The sequence below is a fragment of the Phymastichus coffea genome, unplaced genomic scaffold (genome assembly GCF_024137745.1).
Source record: "Phymastichus coffea isolate CEN01 unplaced genomic scaffold, Cenicafe_Pcof_1.1 PCOF00137, whole genome shotgun sequence".
Lineage (NCBI taxonomy): Eukaryota > Metazoa > Arthropoda > Insecta > Hymenoptera > Eulophidae > Phymastichus > Phymastichus coffea.
Window position 1 is genome coordinate 153,310 of NW_026706948.1, and position 14,633 is coordinate 167,942.

The window sequence follows — 14,633 nt, forward strand, 5'->3', positions numbered from 1 at the left end:
AAGAAGTTCACGCCTTCGACCTTCGTGCGAGGAAAGGGAATTGAGATAAGAAAATTTTTTGATCGGACTCAGCTGGCGCGGCGACGCGTCTCAACCACTCTAGATTCGGCACTTGAACGGACAAGTCGCCTATCTTTAAGCACGCGTGCGTCAATTATATTTCATTAATTGTACTTCCGTTAATCTTACCTTTATAATATTTAGAATTACGATTCTCGTGCCGACACCTATTTAATCCTTTCGTATTTTAACTAGTTTAGCTGGCGAACCTTTATAAATGTAATTTGTATCGTTAGTTGTTAGTTTTTAATTGTAAACTTACTTTGGTTCCGACCGTTCCGGTTTATTTATTATTAGTGTTATTGTGAATTAAATAAATCCGGCGTTCTTTTTATCAAATATTATTAAAACCTCCACTCTCAGTCCTTCTCACCCTAACACCCTCCTCCCCCAACGACAGCACAGTTTCCCCCTATCGATCGTTCATGCCAGTTATCCAGCAATTCAACGCCTCATCAACACCAACTCTCTAGCTCATACGCAGCTGTTTTTAGGCAACCTTTACCAGACAATGGCGGCACTACTACTCAACCTCTTGCGCGACCTCCTTCTCGACCTGGCTCAGTTAACGTCCATACATCAGGACACTACCCCTCAAACTTTCTACCTTCACCACAGTCTCCCAACTATAGTTTTGCTGGTTCTCAACCTAGTAATTCAATTAGAAAAAGCACCTCCAACTTCGTACCTTCCTGTCAGTCGCAAGTTTATCAGCATCCTAGTCATCCTAACGCTGGATTCGTGTTTGCATCACAACCTCTTACTACACCAGCTTCCAATAGCACTAACACTCAACGTACTCGTATCACCCGTGCTGCATCCTGCCCACCGATGAACTCTGAATCTTCCCCCTCGAATGCTCAATACAGACTACAAAAAAATATTGTAACGACACTCTCGTCTTCTCCAACAAACGAAGCCGATGAGATGATTCTCCCAAACTTTGACCCGGATAAGGATTATAGCTTCTTTGAGACACCAAAAAACGCTTCCCAAGCTCTTGCCCTTCTTTTAGAAATCACATCTAATATCATTATTCCTTTAATTACCCAATCAAATACAAACGTCGCCGCTGACTTCCAAGAATTATTCGCCAAAATCTCCAAATCTCAAAATGGCCTCTAAAAACACCAATACACCACTTCGCATCTTACAATGGAATTGTAATTCTTTCACTCAGAGACGACCTTATTTGCAAGAAATTTCACTAGATTATGATGTTATTATTCTCCTTGAAACGAAGGCAAATGAAAACTACAATATGAAAATAAAAGAATTCACTTTTATACGACGGGATAGATCAGACAGTAAAGGAGGAGGGATTGCGATCGCTCTTAAAAATTACATTCTCTTTGACATTGAAAATTATAACATTCCGAGCATACTAAACGTTCTAGAAACCTTAGCGGTAACAATTAAACTTAGTCAATTCGACTTAACTATTGTCGCCGTGTACAGACCACCATCAAATGAAATGTTTCCTCTAACACACTGGCAGCTTTTAACTGATTCTCTGAGTCAATTCAAATCAATATTTATAGGTGGCGATTTTAATTGCTGCAATGTGGCATGGGGTAGTTCTTCTGTTGATAGAATTGGAGACAGTCTTCTCTCTACTTTTACGGATAGTGACCTACTTTTGCTAAATGATGGCACTCCTACTTACATTAACAAAATCAATCCCAATAATCCTACACATCTTGACTTATCATTCGTTTCACCTCACTTATACACCTTAAGTGATTGGTCTGTGGAAGATGATAATTTTGGAAGCGATCACTACCCTATTACCATCACCATTGGCATTCCTCTATATCCCCCAAAACCCATCCCAAACCTTCGATATAATTTCAAAAAGTTTAAGTCGTCTGCAGACTGGTTACCATTTTGTGATTATCTCAAAAATGTTCGATTTGATTTCGACTCTGATAATAATACTTATTCCGACAGATACTCAGAAGTAATTTCAATTATCAAGAAAGCTATCGAACATGTTCTTTCCCCCCCTCGTTCCCTAGATATTCAAGACACTTCTCACCCGTCAAAAAAGAGAAATAAACGCATTAAACGACCAAATGCTCCTTGGTGGGATGATGACTGCGAGAACGCAAACAAACAAAGAAGGGCAGCACTAAAAAACTTTCGTCACGATCCAAGGCTTCTAGATGAGCTTATTTCAGCTGAAAAACACGCCAAAAACATTTTTAAACAGGCTAAAGCAACTGCCTTTATCAAGTTCTGTGAAACAATCAGTCCATTCACTCCAATTACAACTATTTTTCAAACAATCAAAAAATTTCGCCACCGATCACTTGGTGCTCCTCAAGCACGAAACAATTTGAAGAATATCGAAGCCCAAAATCTTATGATTGACACTATTTGTCCTAGTTCCTGCACACCACAGAACTTTCCAAGCTCATTCCTTGCATCAGAAGAAACAACGCAATTATTCAACAAACCATTCTCACTACTTGAGATCAAATCTGCCGTAAAATCATGCTCAAAGAGGTTAAACTCTGCTCCAGGTCTCGATAAAATAGATTATCGGATTATATTCAACTTACCGGATAATGTTATTCATGAACTACTCCAATCTTTTAACGAAATCTACTTCTCAGGTTCATTCCCGAAATCTTGGAAGGAATTTCTCATTTTCTTTATTCCCAAACCAGGTAAAAATAAATTCAGACCAATCTCACTCGCATCTGCAACGCTTAAACTATTCGGAAAGATGATTCAAGTTAGACTCTCTTGGTGGCTTGAACACAACGTCAAGTTACCATTGTCACAGTTCGGTTTCCGCAAATCAAGATCTTGTGCTGACAACCTCTCGATTCTTACTACAAAAATCTATTCAGGATTCACCAACGGACTTTACACCACTGTAGCCTATCTCGATGTCAAAAGTGCTTTTGATGACGTAGACCCTACTTCCCTCGTTTATTTATTGAAAGACCTAGGTCTTCCAGAAACAATTTGCAAATTCTATTACAACCTAACAGGTGAAAGACTGATTTACTTCAACATAAATGGTGAAATTACTGGCCCTTTTGTAACCAGAAAGGGTGTCCCACAGGGTTGCGTCTCCAGCCCGACTCTTTATAGCATCAGTGTTAGTCAACTCATCTATATTCTCATTGGATGCGACTGTCTACAATTTGCTGATGATATCGCCCTTATTGTCACTCACAAAGATCCAAAAGTTGCTCTTAAAATTCTAGAACGTAACTTGAAAAGAGTAATCCTATTTCTCCAAAAGATTGGTCTTTCTCTATCGCTAGAAAAAACCAACATAGTAATTCACACAAATCACAAAGATTCTGATTTTTCGAACCTTTCAGTTACAGTTGACTCTATTCAAATACCTGTCTCTAACAGCGCCAAGTTTCTTGGATTAACACTGGATAAGAATCTATCATGGTCAACTCATCTTAACCACATAGTTAAAAAAATTTCACCGAGCATAAACATTATAAGATCTCTACGTACCACATGGTGGGGAGGTCACCCCAGATCGCTCTTACTCATTTACAAATCTATAGTCTCGGCAGCTATAGACTATGGTCTATGCTGCATCCCAAGCAATACAAATTCTTTCTTCGAAAAAATTAACGTTTTACAAAGACGTGCTCTTAAATTTGCTTTAGGTTTAAGAAATACGACCCCTAATCGAATTGTATACGCAGAATCGCAAGTTTATCCTCTTCAGCTTCGACAAGAGAAACTTGCGTACAACTATATAATACGCTCATTCTCGACAACGAATCATCCAGCGACTATTGCTATCTCAAACTTGGCAGACTCGTTAAAAAAAAGCTCTCCTCGATATATTCACAATCTTCCTCTTCTTAAAGCCTTTACTAAGCTCAAACGCTTTCAAAAAAAGGTTTATTCTAGCCCTATACCTCCATGCTACGTTTTTTCCTTGGAAGCACAACAGACAGAGTCAACCATTATCCTCGACAAAGGTGAAACCATTGCCAAAGCTGATAACCCGCCAACTGAGTTTATTCATCAATTTAGCGATCTTTTACAATCACACACTCCATTCTATACAGACGGATCAAAAAAAGATACTGGATTGTATGTTGGTTTAGCCATTCATAGCCCAAACCATGGCCCAGACCCTTTAGACCTTAATCTTAAATTTAAAATTGATCCACACAATTCCATCTTCTCAGCAGAAGCTTTAGCAATTCAATTTACACTAGAACTAATTATTCTCAAGAAAATTAGCAAATCTATCATTTTCACGGACTCTCTTAGTGCGCTCCTCTGCCTTACCCACCAAGAAGCAATTATCGACTCCACGCATATTACAATATTCAGAATAAAAACAAGACTTCTAGAAATTCTCCAGAACCATCAAGAAGTAATTTTTGCTTGGATTCCAAGTCATAAAGGTATTCCTGGCAATGAAACAGCAGACATTCTTGCCAAACAAGCTTGCGGTTCAGGTATTAGTCCATCCAACTTAATACCTCATTCGGACCTACGCCAATTCACTAACAATCTCTGTAGAGATAAATTCAAGAAATTCCTAACACGAGTGGACGTAAACAAAGGAGTCCAATACTTCCAAAACTACTTTAGTCATTCTTCCAAACCCTGGTTTAACAACACTACCTTGTGCAGGACACAAGTTGTAACCACAGTACGCATGAGAAGCAACCACTACAGTCTAGCATACAGCTTACATAGAAAAAATTTAGTTCAATCTCCCTTATGTCCTTGTGGCAAGGACAATGAAGACCTTAATCATGTTTTTTGGTCCTGCGAACGCTTTGACAATCATCGAAAATTGTTACTTTTTAAACTGATGAAAACAAAGATCTTCCCGCCTTATACAATTTCACAATTCCTTTCAGATCCCAAACCATCCCATATAGAAATTTTATGCAAATTTCTCAAAAGCGCTGAGATACTTTTATGATGTACTTAATTTTCACTACTAACACTATTACTACTATTATCACTACGAACTAATTATCAATCTTTTCCTCTTTTCTAGCTTAAACTTTATTCTATTCAATTTCTGATCTTTTCTACTCACTTTTTCAAAAGTTCCGCCAAATTCGCTCTCTCGGCGCACAAGCGCCACAAGTCAGTTGATGGCCGTATGGGAAACCGGAGCCAATAAATATATATAGAATAGAATAGAATAGAATGCGTGGATTATTGACAAATTGGCATCTTAATGTTTAAAGATTTTGCAAGTTGTGTAAACTTGTATTATATACATGTGTGTATGTGTGTGTGTGTGCGTGTGCGTGCGCGCGTACGTGCGTGCGTGCGTGCATACTGATGATATGTGATATTATGTTTTTACCTGTCGTATTTCTGTATAATTTAAATTTTATCACTTTGCACGACATGAAATATTAAAACATTTTGTTGTATATTTTTTATTGATTAAACTTGATTATAAATTAAAGCACTTTAATATTTTGGAAAGCAATTATTTTTGATAAACATACTTTTACATATTTTTATAATAAATTTATCTATTTATTTATTCATAAAATTCAAATAACCTAAGCTTTTCCATTCAAAGTATTTTGAAAATGTAATAAAAATAACAGATCATCTAATCAGTAAATAAATTATATCACATCAACATATTTTCATGATATGCATTGCCATAGTTGATCTTCCGTGGAGGTGAATGTCAATTTATAGATCTTCTCACTTATCTAAAGTGATTCCACTTATACATTTCCGAAACTTTTTATGTGAAATTTTACTAGAAATTTTCCATTACTTTCTTCGCGTGAGGTGATTTCTACTTCTGGTTCTTTCACAGAATCCAAATTCTTACTTATATATAAATCGGACCTGCGCACAATTTTTTTCGCATATTAGATAAAGTTATAATTATTATTATTTAATATATAACTTGATAAACTAAAAGACATATGAATAAATTTGTCATATAAAAGACTCACTGATTACAGGAAATTGAAAAAATATGTTCATCCAAACAATGTTTATTTAGAGATTTTTCATTCGATGAACCAATATCATGTTTATCTTCTATAAAAATCGCTTTCTTATCCAGCATCAATGCATCAATATTAGTATTCAATTCATCGTTGGCAGAGGTATTACTAACATCATGAATTTCATAATTAACATTGCTTACATTCCCCGATATTATGATTGATTGATTCATCAATACAGAATCACTAATGTCACACACATGTTGACTACCATCTGCATCCTCTTTGGACTTAGAAAAACTAACATTTTCAAGAAAACCTAATGATATTGCACGTATCAATCACTTTTTAAATCGTAATATAACGCAATAATTTTATTTACCACTCTTCAATGAGAAATTATCCATTATGAAATTTCACTGCTGTCACGAACAAACTTTTCTTACCAATAGTACTTCTCCAACTTGAATACTGCTATTTAAAATATATGAAAACTTTAATGAGGAATATATATATATATATGTGACATGTATACACTTATGTATGTATATGTGTATAACTGAGCGTGTAATATGCTCTGAGTCAATAGCTGACACTCGCAATAGTAAATATAAGCTTGGTATCAATTATTATGATAAAACTGTAAATATGTAAAGTATAATTATGTATATGAATGATGTTTGTATTCGGAAACTAAAATGTAATAATATTTGATATTTCTTGCTTATTTGCATTTATGTTTATAAAATTCTTTTAATAAAACAATGAGCGAGTTATCATATAAATATTATATTGTATCAAAAATTTTGTACAATAAATTTCTTCATGACTTAAAAAATGAATGAAGTTATTATTCATGCATATTAAAAGATTTCAGATACAAACAATTAATGTTTAATTAAAATTAGTAGGATTCAATTAGGATGCAAGGGGTTTTCAATTAATCGATTACTAACATAATTATTGGCATATTGAAATAAAGATAATTATTATTTCTATAAAACAAGTACAGGCTAAGACCTTGAAATTAACGAATATAGCGGCAACATCTTAAATAAATTTTGTCATCATCTTGACGTTGAAACAATATTTCCAACACGTTTTATTATATATAAACTTATTGCTTGTCACGAATTTGATATTTAACAATATCGGTTCAACGGAATTTCAATGATCGTTATCAATTTTATTAAAATTTCAAATTGAGATAACTTTTTATTCAACTTGAATATTTTTCTTATGTAATATTAGAGTCATCTATATATAAGTGTCTTTTTTCATTTTTTACATTAATTGGAGTTATCAGTGATATATAAAAAATAAAAAATACACAGAATGTTGTTTATTTAGTTAATAGAGTATAAAACTTGACAAAATATGGTTACATTATATTTTTAAATAATAAAAAAATATGCAGACGAAGACCAAATTCCTTCAAAGACGCGTGCAGCAATATCTAAAAATCATTGGCATGAAAGTATTTTTCAGGTAGTATTTTTTCAAGTATTATTCTTTGTTGAACGCAAAGTGATACCATTTCTTAATTATTGACATATTTGTATCAAATAGCTCAAAAAAATTCTCGTTATTCATAATGAGTTCATGGTGGTTTTTCATAAATTTAAAAGTTTCCAACGTTACTTCCGATAGATACTCCTGGTATTTATCGCAAAGCTTAAGAGTATCTATGACATTTTCCAGATCCAAGTCTTCACACAAGTACTTCTGAAACATTTCATCTTTAACCAAGTCCACTTCGTGAATTTCGATGAGTTTCGAAAGTTTCTTTTTCAAATCCTTTAATCCGTACGTACTAACAGTACAAAGAATCTTAACAATATTTTGGCTGTTCAGAGTGAAACACAATGCTTCTATACACTGAGTCTTCAAGCCATCTATTTTATATTTATGGGCTAATTCAAAAATTTCAACTGGTATTTTATCTAATAGCGCCGTTTTACCGGTATATACAAACGACAATAAGCCTTCGACGGCTTGGGGATCACAATCGTCGATGATTAATGAATTCTTCTGATCCTTTGATGAGTCACGTGAAAATATAATTTTAAAAATGCTGCTTGCGGCGGAAAGTACACGTTTATGCGCTAAAAACGTTTTATCTCCTGCAATCAGCTTTACGTCACTGTAGAATCCCTTTTCCAATAACATTGCACCGACATTAACATATCCACGTGATTGCTTATTAATTTGCTCCGCTATTTTCATATTGTATCTTCGTATACTGCAACACATGTGCCGTGCCTCAGTAGTCGAGAGAAGTTTGTTAACGAATTCTGGCTTTGAGTACTGACAAACATTGACAAACGTCTCGGATATTACAATTTTTTCTGATTCTCGTACTTTCTTTTGCGAAAATAATTGCGCGTGAGATGACAAGTGATTTTCGTGAGCATATATGTAAAAGTCAATTTCGTATACGTAATCCGTCGACACCTTATGAAGATTATTGTTAAAGGTCAGTGCAAAGTAGTATTTGATACTGTACTTCTGATTTTCACAGTTATTAGTTTGACGATCTTCTTTTCTAATATAATTCAAAGAAAATTCTAAGTGAGCAATTTCTCTTGGATGTTGGGGTAGAGTTATCGTTTTCGAAACATTACACGTCCAGCTGTTAGAGCTACACATTGTAGGCTTACCACGAAACACGACCAGCGTGATTTGATTCACATCAGTACATACTTCGAATTCCTCAACTGGTGGAGTTTTAAACACTAATTCTGAATCTAGTGAAGTTTCTGTAACTGTAGAATTGTTAGGCTCCTCTTTCACTTCCATATTTGCTGACACGTCAGACATCTTTTGTTCAATAGAATATAACTGGTTTATTTATATGCCAAACAGTTTACGCGGTTTATTTATCAACAACTGAAACGATTCATTATTAAATAATTATTAAATAATTATTAAACGTTATTAAACGATTCAGAATTACAAGAATATGTGCAATCAAGTTTGTCTAAAAGCAGTCACAACTTTGTTTTATCCAATTTTCGTTAAGCAACTGTCAGCGTTGATCTTTCTATCGCATTTATCTATAGTAATGCTGTAATATATGCTGAAATGTTCAATGCGCTACAATCAAATTCCTGCAAATAGTTTTGAACTATAGACTGTATAACTAATCGTGACCCAAAGAAAGTTGGATGTTGTTCTCAGAACAATTTGAATGGAAACAAAAATACACACAGCTCTTGTGGTATCGCTAGATATATAAACGGATATCGGCCGCTAGGTAGAAAGTTATTGGATTGCAAATCAGATAAAACTCAGGAGAATGACCCCGAGTCGTTGAATCGATTAATTCTCTGACGAATCACTACACCCAAATTATCATTAGATCACAAGTGTTTTTATTAATAAAATGGGCACAACAGCAGATTGAGATAAAAGAATGGAGTGCTGTTAATTTATTTCGTCTCACATGAGGCGATGCAATAAAGCAACTCTGATTTTATTTATCACTGACTGTCGAGTCCGATGAGAGATCGAAAAGCCCAGCACTGCTCCGCTTATATAGCGTTTCTAGACTAAGGGTTTATCCTTAAACCGGATTAATTTTTGAGACGAATTAACGATAAGCTATGAAGAATCGCATTGAATATTGAAATGTATCCGATATTCGAGAGTAAACGTCGAGCTTAGAAATGCTATAATTCGTAAAACATTGTTATTGACTACAGCATCTATTAATGTGAGACCACGTGCAAGAGCGATAATAAATAATTAGCACGGTATAAAGCGGGATTATTATTATTATTATTATTATTATTATTATTATTTTACTGTATTTGCACGAATTTTATTTTTTCAAATACAGGTTCTACTGATCCTTATATTTAATGCTTTTATATTTTTCATCAACACATTGTAGTTACACCATTAATCATTGCATTGCTGCTTATATATTTTGCAGAGTATCGAAATAATTAAAAGTATTTTTAACTCAAATTTGTCTTCTTTTTTATAGCTCTACTAGACACGTGCTTCTATCCCGAATAATACAAAAACGTCCTCGAAACGTTTTTAGAGTTTTCTGCATAAAACCATCAAACGTTTCTAAATTTTGGTGATAAAAACCTTTCGAAAAGGTTTTGAAAATATAAAAACAATTTGAAAATGTTTCATTACTAAACGTTTTCCAAACGTTTTTATATCGAGACACTCTTCGGTGAATCCGATACTGCCCACACTTCCATCTAGCGGGTGTCTTAAGAAGATTTTTCCCTCCTCTCTCATTAAAAAAAAAGTTTCTCGCATGATGCTGATCAAGAGCTGCAACAATATACGATTCTAGGAAAAGGCACTATAAGTATGTGGGACAAGTTAGGTCTTTTAATAGTAAGCCATGGTTTATCCACAGCGGTATAAACAGAAAGAGAATTACAATATATAACCGTATTAAATCAGGACACATCAGAACCAAGATACATTTATGTCACTTGCTCATACTGTGACCAAAGGAGCGAAGCCTTCGAGCATCTGTTATGGAAAATGCCCTCTAAATTTTCTAAACTTAGACCAGGCCTATTTAGAGACCTGAGAGAACTAAAGGTTAACACTAGCATCGATGTCATCAACCTATTTAAGACGGCACTCATTAACTCCCTACTTAGAATTACCAGCTACATTCTACAAAACTAACTACTTAAATGATACCGAGTACCAAGAAGAAAAATCAATTCTATTTTAATAGTTCAGTTATCCACTACTAGCTAATGTATTTTTATGTTAAATTTGCCTGTGGAATATATGATTCCTATAGTAATCGCACGTTATATCTGCTATCAACCAAAACTAAACATATTCTATATACATTCTATTATTAGATAACTATTACAAAAAAACCTATAATTAAGTAGTTTTACAAAAATAGTCTACGGTTAAAATTGGAGGAACCAGTTATAATAGATTCGAAAGAGCTACATTTTCTTTTTAATTTCAAGCCCATATGCTTAAATCATCACATTAACAGATTTCCAGCATTTGCTTCCACCTTTTGAATCCTCTCCAATCTCCAACCGCAAACTAAACTAATCTTATATTGTATATTAACTATGATAGGAACGCGCTACATGACCGTCACAGACGGTGGTTATAATCGAACAAGGAAAAAAAGTGTAGCGGGTTCGTATATATGCCTATGTAGTGTATATGCATGTGTATAACATAAATCACATATATAACATATATACGAGTAAAATATTTTCTTTTTTACAAAACAAATATTTTTTTACAAAAAGCCAGGAAGCCCAAAACTGCAAGTACACAGTGTCACCATACTTGCTACTAATTGTTATAATTGTCCATCGCAGAAAAAATGACGTTATAATGAAATAATAGAATAATTTTATAATAATATCTTACAATAATTTATTTATAATTATTATAATAGATTATTTACTGGGCTAATATAACTTATTTATAACATATTATTTTGTGAAATATCATTTTTACTTAATTTATTCTGATTTTTATATAATAATATAATACTTTATATTTAATAATGATTTAATAATAATTTTTTCCTTAAAATAAATATTTATTTAATTTTTAATAAAATAAACCACATAAAATAATAGGAAATTACTAAATTGTGAATTCTACAAAAATCTCCAATTTATAAACTATGTAAGTATAAACATTTACATTATGAAATAATTATTTGTATTTCTCTTTTTATTTTCTTATTTGACTATATTTAACTAGAAATGTTTCGTATCATAAATTTGTAATACTAAAAATTTGTAGAATAACTCGAAAAGTGGGAAAAAGGCGCGTCGAGGGAGCGCAAACTTCGAGGCAATGAAAAATTATAGTACTACATGTATACCTATATGAGGAGTCAGAAAATCCAATATGGTGTCCGTCGTGCAACGGTTTACGATCGGACGTCCGTAACTCCGAATGATTATTGAAAAGTTCGTCAAGGAAAATCATTGTTAACTATGAAAATACGGTTAAAGATTGGGTGGTGGCCTTGAAGACTTGAAAGCCCCACCAGCCCGAATACGTCAGACTTTCTTTCACTAGTTTTGACGTGTATGTTAGTTTCAATATCATTCGATTTTTTCATAACAAAAATACTGAATTTACTGGCTGATAATTTTAGCTGAAGATAACGTGACAACCGAGGAGAACACTTGTTGAAGTTTAGGATATATCAAAGAGTACAAATCATTGAAAAATAAATATAGAAAACAGTACAATGAGTGAAAAGGCAGAATTCAGAGCTCATTCAGAGCCCATCATCAGTAAGGTCAAAGTCAAACAGGACAGCTCAGATGCAGATACCATTGCAAAAGATATCAAGACTCGATTAAGCCTCTCAAATGTTGAACTTTGTGACAATAGGCAAACCAACGGTGTTCATCAAATAAATGGTACTTGCGAATCGCCAATACAAAGTTCTGAGACTTCAAGTGATGAGCTTGAGTCCACCAATGTTCAAACTAGTCATACTAATCAATCAGGTAAATGTAGTTGTATATAATCTCTCATCATAACCATCATACTTGTATTGCCATTGTGATTTATGATTTTACATGATTTCAGATGTCAAAGAAGAAACTGCACACACAAGCAAAAATAGGGATATTGAGTATGTTAGTTATACAAGTGAATTACAAATGCCAGACATCATGAAATTGATTCAAAAGGATCTAAGTGAACCATATTCTATATATACTTACAGATATTTTATTCACAATTGGCCAAAGCTGTGTTTCTTGGTAAGTATCAAACTTTAATGAATAACCTTAAGTACACAGTACAAGCTATAGTTTAGTTTACAAGTGATTTTCAAGTGATACGGTTTCATTGATTTTTACATAAAATTACCACTACTATCAACATTTTAAAGGCTGAATATTAAATGATAATGCTATCAATTTAGAAAAGAACTTGTTTTTAAATATATTCAATACAAAAAATATATGAGTCTTTCACGTTTTATTAAATTTTTAACAAATACTTCAATTAAAGCTATGATATGAGCAATTAATCAAACTGATGCTTTACAGGCTACAGATGGACAAGAGTGTATAGGTGCTATAGTCTGCAAGTTAGATCTTCATAGGAAAGTAACAAAACGCGGCTATATAGCAATGTTAGCCGTGGACATAAAGTATCGAAAACGTAAGATCGGCTCGAATTTAGTAAGGCGTGCGATCCAGGCGATGATTGAGGACGACGCGGACGAGGTAGTACTGGAGACCGAAATCACGAATCACCCAGCGTTACGTTTATACGAGAATTTGGGCTTCGTGCGTGATAAGCGACTGTTTCGCTATTATCTGAACGGCGTTGATGCTCTGCGACTCAAGCTCTGGCTCAGATGAAATTCGTCTGTGTGCTCGTGCCAGTAAAAACTCAAAAGACATTGTGTTAATAATGGAGAAATTACGAAGGGCTCCAGTGTCTTTGTTGAGACTTCAATCAACTGATAATTTTTTCAAAGTGGAGAAAGTTATCTTGTCGTTTGCGATGTGATTGCAGAGACGAGAAAATATTGTTTCGTCATTGTTTTATTATGAATTCTTTTCGCTCTGTACAAATATATAGAAATTATAAGAAACTATTGACTGTTTGAATTATGCCATAATCTCTGACATAAAAATAATCTTTTTTAATTAAATTATCATCGAAGTGGAAGTTTATATTGTTCATCAGATTGGATTAACTTTTGTGATTTATGAAACAAATAATTGAAAATTCAAGCTTCAATACCTAATTGGACAAAATGGTGAAATTATCTATTCAATTGCTAGACAATATTGATTTATTCTTTTGTTATGCTAAGAACAACGTGTTCAATTTGATGTTGAAATGTCAAACTTTAACGTGGCAGTTACATTCTAGCATGGCGTTTTGATGTGATGAAATTTAGATAAAAATACTGTAAAACAGTTGACAAAAACAGCTGTCAAAATGGTCGTTAAATTATTGTGCAAAATTCGAATATACACGCAAAGTTATTCACAAATTGTCTGCTATTTATATATGAAGATGACGAAAATGATTGTTATGATTTGTGGAACTGTTATGTTCCAATAAAAATCGCTACACAAGAAAACATTTCAAAATTTGCAACACTTAATTTTCTCTATGACCTACACTGTGTATAATACAAAGAAAAATAAAAATATACAGATTACAATATAAAAATAAAAAATGTAAGTAATGTTGATACCAACAGTAATAAATGTTTTTTTCATAAAAGTGCTTTGTTTCTTTTTTAAAATTAAATATTTTTGAGTTGAATTAATCAAATAAATTTTTTTACTATGTTATGCCTGTCGATAATTACGGGATTATCAGTATAATCAATATAAATATCTAATTAATACAATTTACTCAAGATTCTATAACATTTTTTCCTCACACATAATATCTAATTTTGAATTGCGTATATATGGAGACTACGAGCACGCATGTATGTATGTATGTATGTACAAACCGTGCAAGTGCTGTTCTGTTAGCTGGGGGCCTATTCTGAAAAAAAATTTTAGCACATGTCATAAGCATTTATCACATCTAAAGTGATTAATTCTGTGGTAAACTGAAGTGACAAACTGATTTACCACAAAATTTTTTTTCAGAATAGGCCCCCTG

The 14,633-nt window shown here is 33.3% G+C and overlaps 2 protein-coding genes across 2 annotated transcripts; one reads left to right on the forward strand and one right to left on the reverse strand.

Moving 5' to 3' along the window:
- Positions 1-5,468: 5,468 nt before the first annotated feature.
- On the reverse strand, positions 5,469-6,531 carry LOC131671882 (uncharacterized). Its single transcript, XM_058948668.1, has 3 exons — positions 6,382-6,531; positions 6,006-6,318; positions 5,469-5,895 (listed from the first exon to the last, which is right to left on the reverse strand). The coding sequence occupies exons 1-3, from the start codon at positions 6,404-6,406 to the stop codon at positions 5,769-5,771; spliced, it is 465 nt and encodes a 154-aa protein (XP_058804651.1). The 5' UTR covers positions 6,407-6,531; the 3' UTR covers positions 5,469-5,768.
- Positions 6,532-11,878: 5,347 nt separating this feature from the next.
- Positions 11,879-14,210, forward strand: LOC131671876 (N-alpha-acetyltransferase 30-like). Its single transcript, XM_058948657.1, has 4 exons — positions 11,879-12,062; positions 12,133-12,493; positions 12,576-12,751; positions 13,043-14,210. Exons 2-4 carry the CDS (start codon positions 12,229-12,231, stop codon positions 13,358-13,360), a joined length of 759 nt encoding a protein of 252 aa, XP_058804640.1. The 5' UTR covers positions 11,879-12,062; positions 12,133-12,228; the 3' UTR covers positions 13,361-14,210.
- Positions 14,211-14,633: the final 423 nt, after the last annotated feature.

What these genes read in the sequence shown, in the direction of transcription:
- LOC131671882 (XM_058948668.1), bottom strand. Translation starts at nt 6,406, where the DNA reads ATGGATAATTTCTCATTGAAGAGTG. An exon ending in TAATTTCTCATTGAAGAGTG is followed by an intron (nt 6,319 to 6,381) that starts GTAAATAAAATT and finishes CAATATCATTAG; the next exon opens with GTTTTCTTGAAAATGTTAGT. An exon ending in TTTTCAATTTCCTGTAATCA is followed by an intron (nt 5,896 to 6,005) that starts GTGAGTCTTTTA and finishes AATTGTGCGCAG; the next exon opens with GTCCGATTTATATATAAGTA.
- LOC131671876 (XM_058948657.1), top strand. Translation starts at nt 12,229, where the DNA reads ATGAGTGAAAAGGCAGAATTCAGAGCTCATTCAGAGCCCATCATCAGT. An exon ending in TAGTCATACTAATCAATCAG is followed by an intron (nt 12,494 to 12,575) that starts GTAAATGTAGTT and finishes ACATGATTTCAG; the next exon opens with ATGTCAAAGAAGAAACTGCA. An exon ending in GGCCAAAGCTGTGTTTCTTG is followed by an intron (nt 12,752 to 13,042) that starts GTAAGTATCAAA and finishes GATGCTTTACAG; the next exon opens with GCTACAGATGGACAAGAGTG.